Consider the following 16,888-nt stretch of genomic DNA (forward strand, 5'->3'; position numbering starts at 1 on the left):
TGTTCAATGTTTAACATTCCTCAGCTCTGAATACTGTCAACACAAAAATTATAAATAAAAAAATGGATATAAACAAGACACTCACAAAACCACATTCAAAACTACATTTTAATTATTTTTTTTTGTCATGAGTTGCCTGAGTGACTACCTGAATGATCGGCCTCAATTTTGTCATGAGTTGCCTGAGTGACTACCTGAATGATCGGCCTCAAAGTAGCTCTGAATAATTAGCTCTCCGGTTCATCTAATATTTTAAGAGCAGTTTGCATAAAACCAGTTCTTGTGAAGAACTAGAAGGAACAGAACACAGGAGCAGAACGCATCTCTTGACAGGTTTTACAAGCTTTGTCAACACTAACTTCAATTTGCAGTAGAAAAAAAACTCATAAATATGACACAATAGCCAAGGACGTCTGTCTGAATGGCTGTAGTGCTGATGCTTTATGGGGAATGAATTTAAAAACACAACATCTCCTGTACAGTGCAGATTCACTCTTTAGCAAACTGTCAAAGAGCTAAAGCATGCCAATTAAAGCACAGGAAAAACAGAAACAAGTTCTATAAAATAATAATAATAATAATACACAACCATTTAAAAGTTTGAGTTACATTTACATTGACATTACAACAAAAAAAAATAAAATACAAACTGATCAAAAGTTATAAATGATTACTATTTCTAATAATTGCTGTTCATTTGAATTTTCTATTCATAATAGAAACCTTTAAAAAATGCATCACCGTTTCCGCAGGAATATCCAACAGCACAACTGTTTTTAACATTAATAATATAAAGAAATGTTTCTTGAGCACCAAATCAACACATCAGAATGATTTCTGAAGAATCATGTGACACTGACGACTGGAGTAATGATGCTGAAAATTCAGCCTTGCATGAAAAGGAATAAATTACATTTTAAAATATAAAAAGAACAATAAAAAATAAACTAACAATATAACAAAAATTAAAAAAATACAAAAATCTTAAAATCTCATTACATAACATCACATCATCACAAGAACAAAAAAACCAGCACTTCAACTCTGAATACCGATTTAACTGCTGGTTGTAGCACATCTCAAGTCTCTCAACCCGTGTTTTGTCATTTGGTGGAGGAGGAGTATCACTGAGCAATTATTATTATATTATTATTATTATATTATGAGAATATCACTAGCCTAGAGACGGGATTTTAAAACCTCACAGTCCTGTTCAAAACGTCTTGAGCTAGAACAGCATCTTCTCACAGCAAGTGGCATTGTGTCTCTATCCTGGGTTTGTATTGGGCACCTGTGCAAAGCTCTGACACAGTAACTCCTCCAATTTGGGAGAAGATTGCACTGAGGAGATATAAATGCTTTACATGTGCCATGCTGGAGATGCCTGCAAGATGCCTGCTTGACAAATCCAATTATTCACAAGGAGGAGAAAATAGCCCTTTTGTGGCTCCAGGAAAAAAATTAACAAATTGCTTCTGGATGTGAAGATCCTGGCATGTACACGCAATATTTATATAGTAATATTTAATATTCATTAAAGGGGCAGATCACCAAAAATTAAAGTTCTATCATCATTGATTCACCCTCATGTCATTCCAGACAGTTAAATTTTCTTTTGTGGAGCACAAAAGAAGGTATTTAGCTCTACAAAGGTAAGACAGTTCATTTTTAAAGCTCTCAATTCAAAGCCTGACAAAGACTGATTGGGGTTGAAATGTTGCAATTCATTAAATTAAAATTCTTTGGGAGCAAAAATAACAGCGCGTCTGTCTTTTTGCATATAATTTTTTTAAGCTCAACAGCCATCATTAACTGTCATGGTACTGTAAAAATAATTTTTCAAAGTTGTAAATAAAGATTATTGGAGTATGTGTAACTAGAAACTACCATTTTAGCCTTTCTACTTTAGAATTACACATTTAATTCAATGTGTTAGGGTAATCACAGGTTATACCAAATTTTTCAGTATATGGAAAAGAGCAGCTTGGACATTCAGTAAAATATCTTCACTTGAGTTCCACTGAAGAAGGTGACAAAAGGGTGAGTAAATTATGACACTGGGTTCAGCTATTCCTTGTAAATAATGTGTGAATACAGTATGTTAACACTTTATCTTAAAGGGATAGTTCACCCAAAAATTAAAATTAATTTACATTTACTTAATCAAACAGTTGGTGGTTCCCATTGACTTCCATAGTATTTCTAATGGGAACCACCAACTGTTTGATTACCAGCAATCTTCAAAATATCTTCTTTAATGTTCAACATAAGAAAGCAAATAATACCGGTATGGAACAACATGAGGGTGAGTAAATGATGACAGAATTTTTGGGTGAACTATCCCTTTAAGGTTGTGATGTTACATTGTAATTACACAAATAAGTACATATACTACATACTTACTATGGGGTTATGTTTGGATCCTTGTAATGATACATAATTTATTATTAACTTGAAGTACTATAGTACATCTAACTACACCTTAAAATGAAAAGTTATTGTAAATATTATAATTATTTTTTATTCTGCAGTGAGAGGCGCCTTTTTAATTGTTTTCTTATTGACAGTGAGTGTTTTGCACACTGTTTATGCACCCTGGTCGTGTTTTAGCCACCTGCTGCGCCTCTCATTTTTGTAGGAGCGCTCTGAGTGCCTGAAGTTGAAAAAAAAAAAAAAAAAATCAACTCTGAGCAGAAAAGCACCCAAAGTCATTCAAGTTTTTTTTCCACTGTCCAATCGAATGAATGGCGAGGCGGGCCGTCTGTTGTGGTGACGGAAGTTTACAGTTGCTTGGAACGTCTGGAGACTAAAAATATAGAAGACTGTCGCGGATAACCCCACAGCTTAACCTAAAGCTTCATCTAAAGTTTCTGCTAAAATAAAATTTAACTAAAAACAAAACAAAAAATTTAAAACAACCCCTGCTATAATCCTTGATTCGGTGGTTGCCTAGCAACATAAAAAATGCAGCAGACTGCTTAAATTAAAGAAAGTCAACCGGCGTTCTGTCTGATCAGGGCCTAACACTTGATAATAAACATTATAAAATTAAGAAATTCTTCTGATTCTGCAATTTTGTGTCACTAGGCAAATAATTAAATGTACAGATGGTCAGATTGTTCTCGCTTTCATTGAAACTCAAGATGCGTTTTGAATCATAAAACAAAAGAGGGACAAACCAAATGCTAAAATGTTCTGAAATTCATGTTGATTTTTTTGTTCAAATTATTATATACTGATAATTATTATACTGATAGATATTTGCATTGAAAAGGACAGGCATGTCAGAATGACACTTTTGGGCTCACTGTATATCTACATAGTATAATCAAACTCTTACCAAAAGGGCAAAAAAAAATCCTGTTTTCTATTATAAGCACACCTAAAACTGCCTTATATTTCAAGTTTGGATCTGTAGTACTGAGCAGCATTCAGCACAGTGTCGATAAATGATAAGCGTTTGATTGAAAGTCATAGCGCTTATGCAATCATATTCCCTTCCAGTTAAGAAGCGCTGACCTTGCTGATGTTTCACCGTGCGATTCTTCACTTCGCTGTTCACTGTCATCAGGCAGAAGCTTGTGAGACGTGGTGGCCATGGTAACGAGTGTGGTTATCGCCCAAATGTGAAATACACTGCTGCAATCATCTCACGCTTAGTGGAGTACCCTAAAGCCCCTAAACCACACCTGCACCAGTGAACACACTATCCAGGCTGAACTCAAGCTGCAGAGAAACTAGTGAGCTTAAAAAAACAACACTGGTCAATTATAGACAATTATAAGACAAGAACACGCACCAAACTGTCCAGACCACCTCCGAGGAGATCCACAGCGCCTATCTGCATGGAAGACCCCTGTGGCACATTGACGGGGGGACCGAGGTCCAGATTAAGAAGGTCTCCCAGAAGGTCACCCTGAGATGGAATGACTTGGGGTTGATCGATAGAAGCAGCCGGGCCGGCACTGACTGGACTCTCCCCGGTGTCGATACTACAAAAGAATGATAATACACACTGAGATGGGCAACACTAAGTGAACAAAGGATTTTTCATTGCTCTAGTGGAGAGAGGACAACGTTGGTTCTGTTAGGCACTACTTTCAATGAGTCCCCCATTGTATTACGGGACTGAGACTGATTCAGACATCCTTTTTTGAAAAACACAGAATCTCGCATCGAGATGAAACATGAGCCATTTTTAGCCAATGAAATGTTCGAAAGGTTTAGCCGTCTCAGTACCTGCCATGCTGGATGGGCAGATGTTTGCGGTGAATGCCGTGGCTTCCTTCCACAAAGGCACTGGGGGGTTTGTGGTAGACGGAAGCCAGTGAGCCGATGTGGCAGATGAGCTCGTCCAACAGGGTGGGCTCGATCAGATCGGTTTCCTCTGAAATCAAAGGCTTCTCAGACAGTACAACCTCTTTAGCGGTCACAGGGTCGGTGGACAGCAGGCGCCAGTATATGTAGCCACGATCACGCAGGTCGGGGTTATCAGAGTCCTGAGGAGATGAAGAAAAAAACAACAACAGTGTGAATAGAGAGGAAATGTAACACTGACAGTCAGACGCTGAGCTCCTTTTGAGATTTGACACTATTATCCATCATGCTGATAGAAAAACAACATTGTATGCAATGAGCATAAGTTTGCAATTGTCTTTCATTTCAAATATATATAAAAAAAAAAATCTTTATCTGACTGATATGCAGTGCATATGCACTTGTTAACTGTATTTTTGATGAGCAGGGTGACTAAAGGCCAAACAAACAAACAAAGGCCTCTCCATCTCACCTGAGTGGCCAGACTGAGCACTTGCTGAACCAGCTCCTGAGTCTCTGAGGGCTTCTTCAGGAACAGCTTCACTATGGCTGTCAGCAGAGTCAACTGGACCTGAAAGGAACAATCAATCCAAAACCCAACCACATGCCCCCCAAAAAAACCACCAAACCAAACAACAATAAAAAACCACCAAACCAAACAACAATATCAAACCTGAGTGCTTTCATCGTGGACACCAAACCAAACAACAATATCAAACCTGAGTGCTTTCATCGTGGAAGCCCTCAAGGAAACTCTCCAGGAGCTCATCAGCATTGTCGATACGCTCGGCATATTCGCCGACGATCCAGATCATGGCAGCTCGAGCGTCTGGCTCATCCAGAGAGTCCAGGTTTTCACACAGAGTAGCAATTATGCTCTCATACCTGCACAGACAACAGAGAGGTGTTTTAGCCGTTCTTTCATTCCACATGGACTTTTTTAACATTTTTCTTTACAAATTAATAAATACTCAGTTCCAAAACCTAGTGTGCTGTGAACACAGGTGGGCTCCTCACATGAAGGCTGCTCCAAAAAGTGGGTTACTTAATAATGCTAAGATACCACATTTTAGGCAGCACAGCATGTATACTTTACAGAAAATGCAATCCCAGAAAACATTGTGACAAGCTCAGTGAAAACAAATTTCAGATGAGAGCTATGGACTGACTTGTTGGGGTATTTGCGGAAGATGTCCCTGATGACCACAATGGCCTCCTGCACGACGTAATTGACTTTAGTCTGAATGAGGTCCAGCAGGGTGCTAACACAGCGCTCAGCTGATTGCTGTACACACAGATATAAGAGAAAACTCAGTCACAGCTATACATTACAATGACAGCACTTGAACCATGGTACACAATGAAAAAAGCAATAAGGTTGCTTATAGAAGATATTTTCAGACATTCCTCTATGGAATGACGTGACATACAAACAGATATATAGGGCTGAATAACACACCTCCACTTTGATGGCACAACGGCCGATGGCTCGAACGGCTTTCCGAACAAAGTCTACATCCACTTCAGTAGCATACTCTTTCAGTTCGGCCAGTACCTACAGAAATCAATTCATTTTAGGTGGATTTCTATAGACATGAACCATACTTCAGAAAAGAAAGGCTGAATGACCTTCACAAGAGAAAGGACAGGGAATGGATAACTGTCTCTCACAGCGTTATTAGCTTGGGGGAAAAGTTCAGGAAGAGTCTGATGATAACATCTAACAAATGGACATGTTTGTGTGGGCTTAAGCATGTGTTTTTTGCTAAACACAATGACAAACCATTACTGAAGGGAAAGTGTAAGGGACCATATTCCTTTTAAGCACAGTTCTGAGCAATATGTAATTAGAAGGAGAAACTGACAGTGCAGCTTTACCGAAGCTTAATTTGTTATCTTTGCAATGCAATGTGCAATATAAAAAAGCATACTCATACAAAAAATACCAGTACCAATACCAAAATAGCAGCTCATTTGTACAATAATTAATGTTGCATTGTTATGTAACATTCAGCTGAACATTTAATTTTTCATTTGAAATAAAGAGTTGCTACATTTTCCTGTTAATGAAATCTAAATCTCAGATTACTGCTGCCAATGTCCTAGCTACATTTTTTTGCTAGGATCACAGGAAATTTAGGACAGAAACGATCTATCATAGAGAGACTGTGATCGCTATATTTACATGAAGACAGTGAAAATCATTGAAGATAATGTTATTATAGCAGCTTTAATTAGAGTTAGATAAATAGCTCTATTTTTTTTTTAACGTTTTAACTCCTGGATTAGCTGGCTGCTTCTGCCTACTAATGACAAGATAAATGATGTGTGATTTCTTCTGCACCTACAGAACTTAAATCCCCAAACTTGCTTTGTTTACTTCAAAACAAAAGCATGATAATAATCATGTGATACACTGCTTTCTTGTTGAATATCCTGCTCACATCATTTTTAAAGTAGTGCTGTCAATATAAAAGTTTCTGTTTACATCCCAAATAAAAGTCTTTGTTTACATAATATGTGTGTGTACTATATTAATTATGGATATATAAATACACACACATGCGTGTATATATTTAAGAATTTTTATATATATATTATATATATATATTATATATATATATATATTTATGAGTATTTATATACAAATAATAAATATATTACACACATAATATATATACATGTATGTTTATGAGTATTTATATATACATAATAAATATAGTACACACATATATTATATAAACAAAAACTTTTATTTTGGATGCTATTAATCGTTTGACAACACTACTTTAAAGCTAAGAGTCAAACATCGTTTGAAATACCTGGGCAATGTTGGCATGAGAGGCCAAGCGGATCATGATGTCCAGTTTCTCCAGTTTAACGTAGATGGGATCATTGTACTTGACAAAGAACACTTTGATCTCTTGCTTCAAAATCTCAGGCCTGCAGGTAGAGAAAGAGATCAGCATTTGATCAAAACATTTAGAATTGCTAAGCAAACAGGCAGCTGGACAATATTGCCATCTAGTGACAATACAGAATGTGCTCATGTGTAAAGACACTGAGAGATTAGCACAACTCTTAAATTAGTGCCACAGAAAACAACTAAAAGGATTGAAAAATAAGGACAGCAGTCTAACCGTTTCTGCACAATAAGGTTGATGTTCCTCAAGGCCACATATTGAACCTCAGGTTCCCCAGACAACAGCGTGACGAGGGGAGGAGAGAGCTTCTTCAGAAGAGTGTTGTAGTAATCAGAGTCTTTGGGCAGGAGCTCCAGAAACTTCATCAGTACCTTCACCGCTGACAGCACCACAGCCGAGTTAGCATGAGAGAGACGTGGGGTAACACGCTCACAGATACTAAAAGAGACAGAAAGAGGGAATGGAATGGAATATAAAGCGTGAAGTACCTCAAGGCTCTGTCCTGGATCCTATTTTATTTTTTTCATAATGTTACTTTCATTTGAGAAAATTTTTGATTTTGAGAAAAAAACTATATACTTAATTCTTATAGCTAGTTCTTATAGCAAATTTAACCACGTGATTTCAGCCATACTAACAATATTGACGTGAGTATCACAAAAATATCATTTTCTCTAAGGGGAAACATTCAGAGAAAGAAACAATGTGTTTTATTCAAAAACCTTGGTCTGATTAAATCAAACCTTGCATCAAAAAACAATTTCTATTGTTTGATCTTTCCATGAATTTCCTGTTATAATCTATGCAGCAACTCATAAGCACTTTGTATGGTCTGTATTGAACTATTATTCATGCTGCTATATAAATTACATATTAATTCTATGAATAGAATCAGGCTTATCCCCCAACAAATCTGTTTATCTCTTAATCAAGATGTGAATAAAATCTCAGCTCTAATGAAATATCATCTTAAAATAAGCCTTTGAGGAATTAATGGTAACATACACTCACTCTGAAGTAGCACTAATTAAAAAAAAACTAAACAAAACAGTAATGTTATCATATGCCTGGTCTATGTAACTAATCTTCTTTGACAATCACAAGTACAGGAATCAGCTTCTTGACATTTACTGTCTAGAAAATTGTTCTGACATGCCTGTCAACGCTGACAACACAGGCTTTTTAAAGCCTCTAATCCACTTCAGGTTTTTTGTAATGCAAATTCATAGTAGCAGGAGAAAAAGAAAGCCTGTAATCTACAAAACTGCTCCAGACCGTTAAAGAGACCACAGTTTTCCAAAAATTTTAGATGTTGGTTGCCACATTCACATCTAAACTAAAAAAGGTCTAAAAATATCTGTTTGTCTATGCAGTCTTTAACTAAGCTTGTGTATTGGATAAAAAAAAAAAAAAAAGTAGTTTGAACCTAGTTTTCAATTAAAACAAAACTTTAATGGTTTAATGTTTGAAAATGAAATTAAGACAGGCATAAATATTAGTATTGTAAGTTTACACCTGTACAGTAAAATAAATTGTTATTATTATTATTATAATATTTGAACACTTTTTTCATTTTGCGGTAAAATTTTAGTGATTTATTATTTTTGTTTTTATTTAGTCATTTTTATATTTTTTAAATAACAATAATAATAATAATAATAAATATTATTACTTCATAGTCATTATACCTTTTTTCTATTTTAAATTGTAACTAAATATGAAATATATAATGCAAATTTTATTAGAAAAATCACAATTAGATTTTTTTTCTTCTCCAAATTGTGCCTATTTTTAATTTTAACTAGGTATGAAAAATGTGCTATATAAATAAATTTACCCTTGGCTAAAGGGTGTAAAACTGGTGGAGAAATCTTGCTGATACAACATAAGATACAAAAATTTTTAATTAAAATTAATTCGCTTCCCATAATCTCCATACACCTGTGGAGACAAAGAAACACAGTGACTACGAGGATTATTATCCCCCCTCACCTCTGGGCCTCACGCTCGTCTTTGGGGTTGTAGTTGGAGAGACAGTCCAGGATGAAGATCTGGCCCCACTCAGTGCATTCGTTGAGGGCCGTCAGGAGCTTATTGATGTTCTGAGGATTCAGGTCCAGAAGGTTGCTGTTGGGATGAGACTCACTGATCTCAGACAGAGCAGCAACTGCATTAGCCACAACCTACGAGAAAATCAGATGTTAGTAAAGTATTACGAATGGGGAAGTATGCATTCAGGACAATTAGATCAAAAGTATCCAACCATGGGGTTGGAGTCAGCAATCAGGTCCCTGAGAGAATCCAGGAAGCCCTGGTCCTCCACCATCTGGGCGTTGATGTCATGTAGTTTGGCCACACACACTGCTGCGGTCTTCCTCACATAGGGGTCTTCATCCTTCAGACACTTTCGCAGAGGCTCGCACAGGTACTCAGTGATCTTGTCCACACGGATACAGCCCATTGTACGCACAGCCAGAGCTCGGATCAGAGGGTTTGGATCCTCACAGTCCTAAAAAAAAAAAAAAAAAAAAAAAGAGCAACTTCAGACCTCCTGATAGAAGTAGAGTACACTGGAGTCCAAATTTGAACCAAACTTTAACAGCAATTCCTACCTTGACAAAGCTGTTAACGGCCATGATGGCCATGTCAGGTTGACTCTTGGCATAGTTCATGAGGTACAGGTAAACCAGTTTCTTCAGCTCCAGGTTGTCAGTCTGCATGCAGTTTACCACATCTGGAAACAAGGAACTAAAGCAGCAGGTAAAAAGGTATTAGCATAACCCTCAGAGTCAAATCATCTTTTATACAGTATGGGAAGTGAGAGTGCATATTTGATCGTGTAATGGTGATAAGCGAGTCAAAGAACCTGACATCCTTGCCCACTGTCATGGCTGCAATGACTTTCTTCACTGCCTCTTTTTTCTTCTCCTTCTTCTCATTGTTCAGCTCGGCCTTCAGCTCAAAGATTTCACCTGAAACACAGGGCAATATGGTTAGTGCTCATCTGATCTGAGGTTTTCAGAGGCTGATGCTGATACGAGTTCTATTCACAATTATTTTACTCAGGATGGTCAATAGCATAATATAATGTTCTACATGAATGCAAGTGATCATGTCTGGTATCATTTGAGTTGTTTCAGGGCGACTGGTATGAAATTAAATATTTTTACATTTTATAGTTCCATTCCACGATTATTGCTGGAACACAATTGATAGAGCTTCAAAGTCAGTGTCTTTTGCAGAATTTCACATTTTAAAGCCAAAGCATGCATTTTAGCTCTTGTGATTTGTGCAGATCCAATGAGCTTTTACATGTGGGTGGTTAGGTGAATCTGTCCAAAATTTTACTAATTTATTTTTTTAACACAAGCAAACAGATATGTTTGATCATATCATGAGAAATGTATTAAGTCTATAAATCCATTAAATGTCATTAGAGAATCTGTTTCTCATGTGCGGCGCTCTTCTCAAAAGGACTACAAAAACCAGCCTGATTCACAAATTGTGTCACCAAACATAAAGCCTCTGTTGTCTGATGCTGATGGTTTAAACTCAAACTACAAAATAAGAGGACGACTGAATCGATGCAAGACTCACAATATTCCGGAATAGAGACAATACCTTATTAATAATGTGTGTTCTCGCTTCATTTTAATGCGAAAGTATATAAATAGATCTGAAGACACTGCTAACTCCATAATTATTTCTTATTAAAGTGAAACTTCAAGTAAAGTTTTATTATAAATTATTTTTATTTGCTCTTGGGTTTTTCCCGTGAAGTTATCAAAAAAGTAAAGCGGTTTTCAAATACATCAAAATGCATGATGATCACTGGCAGCTGAGTTCAGTTGTAATTTTCTTGATTCGTTATGAAAGTGTTTTATTATATCAGAATCAGACCCAAATTTAGGCCACATTAACTGGCATGATTCATAATCTTAGAATGAAATACCAGAACTGAACATATGTGGTCTAAAATAGCATGCAGGAAATGTGAGTACATTGTTCAGGGATTTTAGATAATTTCTCCTTAAATCATATTACCATCCCGTAGACTAAATTAACTAATTTAAGTTCTTAACTTGCCTTTTTTGTTGGTGGTAAAATACTTGGAGTCAGTCATTCTGACAGTTTCTCAGATCTGAAGAGGAGAACATGATTTAAAGTAAACATAAAGCATATTTACATATCAACATTTTAACAATGCATAAAATCAGCAAAATAATCTCAAAATATCATTGATCGCCAACTGGCAATTTTAAAGAAATCACAATATGTCTGTAATTCCCAGTTTGCAGAGGAAATCATGAGGGACAGTTATGAAGACCATTTGCTTCACGAACAAACGACAACACAGTAACACAGCCTTGCGTTACATAAAACTAAAAACATGCGTCACATTTAATATTTGAAGGTGTACTTCACAAATTTAATGACTGATAATATATATTAATTGGGCGTGACCCAAAAATGATCCAGCTATGCTAGGCTAGTGAAAACCTTAATTCTTAATTCTTTAGTTATCGACTGAAATACACACATCCTGTCCTGTCTGAATCATAATGCAAACTATTGATGAAAACACATACACACTAATAAACCAGATACGCACAAGGGATGTGAGAATCGACGCGATATACCAAAGTTTTCGGTACTGGAGGACTTGAGAGAGTAGATGGAGCAGAAGGAAGATGCGGTTGCTGCCTCTGCTTTCGGTCGGCGCGTGAAGATGGAGCGAACCCGGAAAAACAAAATGTAGCGCGGAACCAATAAACGAGGAGAACGCGTGAGATCGGAGCCACACCGAGGTTACACCGGACTGTTTTTTTTTTTTACTTTTTTTATTGAACAACCATTGATGTACAAACAACTTGGCCATATCAAAACATCTTCACATTACAATTTACAGAATAGGTGCATTAAATACAACAAAAAGAGAAAGAACAGAGAGATGGAACCAAAGATTATAATCCATAATAATAGAAAACAAAAATATTGCATTTTTCTTTTTCATAATTTTAAGGGCTCTGGAATACAAAACAAACTCATTATGAAATGCATAAAAGGCTGGTTTAACTTTCAAGAACCTAGATTTGTGAATATAAAATTTTCCCAAAGGATGCTATTGACCAGAAAATAATCTTTGTTATTGTTCAGTACAATACACCGGACTGTGTATGTGGCTGCAGTCATGCATGCACCATTTTTTAGTAAGCGGGTTTTATATAGTTTTATAGTTTTTGTCTGTTAAAGGGATACTCCACCCCAAAATGAAAATTTTGTCATTAATCACTTACCCCCATGTCGTTCCAAACCTGTAAAAGCTTTGTTCTTCTTCGGAACACAATGCAATATATTTTGGATGAAAACCGGGAGGCTTGTGACTGTCCCATTGACTGGCAAGTAAATTAACGTTACACTGTCAAGGTCCAGAAAAGTATGAAAGACATCATATATATATATATATGTGTGTGTGTGTGTGTGTGTATATATATATATATATATATATATATATATATATATATATATATATATATATATAGTGTGTGTGTGTGTGTGTGTATATTTATATATATAGATAAATAGATAGATATACACACACACACATACATACATGTATGTGTGAGTATTTTATATACATATAAATACACACAATACATGAACATATCTACACAGAAACTTTTATGTTGGATTACATTCCTTGAGAGCAATCGATTTGACAACATTCATTTCTTAGTTTATGGTTTTATAACAATGCTGGGGCACATATTAGTCAGTAAGGCACAGCATACAGTCACAATCTTGTCCAGGACCGTCATGTCTTCACCTCTACATGGGAGTGCCATGCTGAGTGGAACTATTCCATTCAGTATGGTGTACTTTGTGCGTACACATCCAATCACCCTCTCCACATGAACCCTGAGGTGAGCTATCCGGCGTGTTTCCTCCACATCTTTTGCATCCAGCTGACTGCATCCTCTTGTGAAAGCAGGTATTTTCACTTTTGCACACATGAGTCCAACACTGCCTCTGATGTCAAACCCACGGTCTGCCAGCACTAGGTCCCCAGGCAATAGTTGATAAAGAAAGCCGCTATTCTCGGTCACATGCTTGTCACTGACACAACCTCCCCACCCTTTGGAAATGAAAGATGCAGATCCTGGTGGCGTAATGCCAGTGAGATACTTCAGGGTGTGATGGTGTTTGTAGCAGCAAAAATGTCTGTGCTCTAGTTTTGAGATTTGATGCTCTTTCAATGCGAATTTCAAAGCAATCCACAATAACTGCAAGCAGTGTCTGTCTGGCCAGTGCACCAGAGGTTTCTCGATCCACAGAAAAGAGGTGTGCAATGTGCTGAATTGGCAAATTCAGTCTGAGGTGCATCAGTGTTGAAAAGGGGAGAGTTTTCGGCCAGTCTGTTGCAGGCAGGGAAGAAGCGGTGTCAGCACGCCCATCAGAAGCACAAAACACAGAAGTCAATACCAGCACCCACACCACAAACCATAAAATAAAAAACAATCCACTTCCATGTTCTTTTCAGCAAGTCTCCGGTTCTCCTCTAACAAGCGGTCAGTTTCAGCAACCCTACAGCTACAAAGGTGGCATTCCAGCTGTTGTGCAGTGTTGTCATTTGGCCCTGCGTCTTTCATCTGTGGACCGTCATCTGCTGTTGCAGCTTCATCCTGGCCAGCTACATGTAATGGTGTGGGTGCAGCGTCATCCTCAGTGAACTATCTTGATAAATGCAGTCTTTGATACTTCGATGCAAGATAATTATTTGATAGTAAAGACACTGAAGATTAGAGTCTCGTCTCTCTGCTAGTACTCTTTGTGTGTGTGTGTATTCTCTAACCATGGAGAATCACTATAGGGCAGTGGTTCTCAAATGGAAGCCTCAGGAAACTTCCAAATTGGCCTTAAGATGATGTAAAAAAAAAAAAAAGCTCCTTTCACACAAACACGAAATGAACCAGTGTATTCCTATAAAGTCATTCAGACCAGGCACAAGTATTTTGTTGAAGCGACCCTGTTTTTATTCAGATAGTGTGTCCACTCCAGTAAGTTATAATTTTTGTGTCATTTGTCCAGCACTGCTGCCGTTTCTGGTGGTGGTAGAGCAATGAATTCAGCATTAAAGACTTGAAGTTGCTGTTGCCTTTGTACTCCACACATATGAACAGAAATCCAAAAATTACTTTAAATAAAACATTTGCATTTCATGAATGTGTTGAGGTACATCAGTGCGAGTTGTTTGCATAAAGCTATTTCAGTCATGCAAGACCAACTTGTATCTGTTTGAATGAGGAAATAACAAAAAATAAAAACATCAAATTTTGTTTTTCTTTCTTCTTCCTTTTTTAAACTCTCATTCAATAAAAAATGTGGATAAATTGCCACATTTCTCAGTTAAAAAATCAATAAAATTGTTAAAAAAAATATATATATCTGTATATAAAAATCTGTATTCTATAAATCACAAAGTGGAGAAGTCAAGTTTTTTTTATCTGTCTGCAACCTCACATTTTTCTTTTTTTTTTTTTGTGCCTTCAAAACATTGTTCGGTTTAACATTTCCACATTCTTATACTAAAAGTAATGTAGAAAGGAATTAGAGACATTTCAAAAAAAGTCTGTCACCGGCTCTCTTCACACAAGAATTCATACTAGAGACAAGCAGAAAAACAAAAAAGCCATTAGGCTGCAGGCGGCGATCCACGCTGATGATAAACTGCACACGTGATCAGTGTGACAAGAGTTTTGCACACAAAAGACACTATACACATGTGATAAGTGTGTGAAGAGTTTCCCACGAAAAGACAGCGCTCTGAGACACATGATAATCCACACTGGAGAGATGTCATACACATGTGGTCAAGGTGGGAAGAGTTTTGACGTCAAAAGAGTTTGAAGAAAAGAGATTTAGTCTGCTGAGTGTTTTTAAACTGCACCAGAAAAGACAGCTCTGTAAAGTATTCTGTGTGCTTTGAGTGTCCTTTTTTTGAGTGCTCTGTAAAGTCTTCTGTGTGCTTTGAAGTCCTTTTTTACAAATTCTGAACTGAAACAGCACCAGATAGTTCACACTGGGGAGAAACCTTACAAGTGTTCGCACTGTGACAAGAGATTCTCTCTGTTAGGAAACATGAAAACACATGAGAGGATCCATACAGGGGAAGTCGTGGCCTAGTGGTTAGAGAGTTTGACCCTAAGGTTGTGGGTTTGAGTCTTGGGCCGGCAATACCACAACTGAGGTGCCCTTGAGCAAGGCACCGAACCTCCAACTGCTCCCCAGGCGGCGCCGCAGCATAAATGCTCCGGTGTGTGTTCACGGTGCACTTTGTGTTTCACTGGTGTGTGTGCAAATGCATGGGTTAAATGCAGAGCGAATTCTGAGTATGGGTCACCATGCTTGGCTGTATGTCACGTCACTTTCATACTGAAGAGAAGCTGTAAACACTGCCCAACAAGTGAGAAGAGTTTTAATAAATTCGCTTCTCTACACAACACAAAACTATGCAATAGATTTAAGCTCTCTTCTGTATAAAACTGTCCTAACCAGCCACAGTTTGTGTAAGGATGAGGATCAACATCATTCACAGTGTCACAGTGAACCATGTTCATCTTCATGCACACCAGTTTCAAGTGTGAGCTTCATATACCCTCAAAGATGGAAAAGTCCCCAAAGAAGTTTTATACTTAAGTTTCACATTAGTGCACTGTATAGGTCTATCAATCTCACTTCTATGGCAGAAACACCAAATCTAAACTCAAAATGTGTAAATATGTCCATAGTTTATTACGTCTTTTAGGAGTGTATAAATACATGCGTGTATGATAACTTATTTCCACAACTTTCTGTCATGCCTCCTCATGAAATGGCATTTAGTCAGTGTGCATTTGTACCATTGCAATCAAGCAATGATGTCATTTTTGTCAAATTCAACCATGTGAACATGAGACTAAACCATTCTTTGAATCATGCACAAATATTTTTACATTACTAAAACATTATATATGGATGTAAGCATTTCAAAGAACATTTTGTATGAATTCAAGATAATTCCATTCACTATTTCAAATTTTGAGAGGAAATATACTGTATGCAAGTGAATACAATTTACACAATTACATATGCAGGCATGTGCTGTTAAAACAAGATATAATTTTTTTTTAAATCATAAACATTTAATTAAAATGCTCAAAAATCAAAACCTTTTTAATTGGATTTATTATCTCATCTAATATAAAATAAAAAGATGAACCACATAATCACATTAATAACCACAGTAACAGTTTATGGACTGAAATATAAAAAAAAAAAAATGTGAACACAAGTCAGATATACAGTATATATATATATATATATATATATATATATATATATATATATATATATATATATATGTGTGTGTGTGTGTGTGTGTGTGTGTGTGTGTGTGTATATACATCATAGCTTTAGTCATATATAAATGTATATTTTCTTGTGCATTTAGTATTTCCCAGTAACATTATTAACTGTACTATACTTTTATCTTTGAAAATAAAAATGCATGAAATGCACATAACAGTAGATGGCAGTATTTTGTTGCCAATGAGCACACAGAAGAATAACGCCAGTAAATTTAAGGGTATCAGCAGAGAATGTCTGAG

At 36.6% G+C, this 16,888-nt stretch overlaps 1 protein-coding gene across 1 annotated transcript in view; it reads right to left on the bottom strand.

Moving 5' to 3' along the window:
• Positions 1–12,009, bottom strand: part of LOC109060218 (AP-1 complex subunit beta-1-like) — a 29,870-nt gene extending 17,861 nt beyond the window's left edge. Inside the window, exons 1-14 of the mRNA XM_042757411.1 lie at positions 11,854–12,009; positions 11,328–11,382; positions 10,108–10,213; positions 9,854–9,989; positions 9,505–9,750; positions 9,234–9,424; positions 7,458–7,679; positions 7,140–7,260; positions 5,777–5,872; positions 5,487–5,602; positions 5,037–5,202; positions 4,790–4,888; positions 4,240–4,499; positions 3,800–3,992 (exon numbers count right to left, since the gene is read on the bottom strand). Of these exons, the coding sequence (XP_042613345.1) occupies positions 3,800–3,992; positions 4,240–4,499; positions 4,790–4,888; positions 5,037–5,202; positions 5,487–5,602; positions 5,777–5,872; positions 7,140–7,260; positions 7,458–7,679; positions 9,234–9,424; positions 9,505–9,750; positions 9,854–9,989; positions 10,108–10,213; positions 11,328–11,364 (1,989 nt within the window). The 5' untranslated portion in view covers positions 11,365–11,382; positions 11,854–12,009. The remainder of the gene's footprint in view (positions 1–3,799; positions 3,993–4,239; positions 4,500–4,789; positions 4,889–5,036; positions 5,203–5,486; positions 5,603–5,776; positions 5,873–7,139; positions 7,261–7,457; positions 7,680–9,233; positions 9,425–9,504; positions 9,751–9,853; positions 9,990–10,107; positions 10,214–11,327; positions 11,383–11,853) is intronic.
• Between the last annotated feature and the right edge of the window lie 4,879 nt (positions 12,010–16,888).

The sequence above is a fragment of the Cyprinus carpio genome, chromosome A5, assembly GCF_018340385.1.
Source record: "Cyprinus carpio isolate SPL01 chromosome A5, ASM1834038v1, whole genome shotgun sequence".
Taxonomy (NCBI): Eukaryota; Metazoa; Chordata; class Actinopteri; order Cypriniformes; family Cyprinidae; genus Cyprinus; species Cyprinus carpio.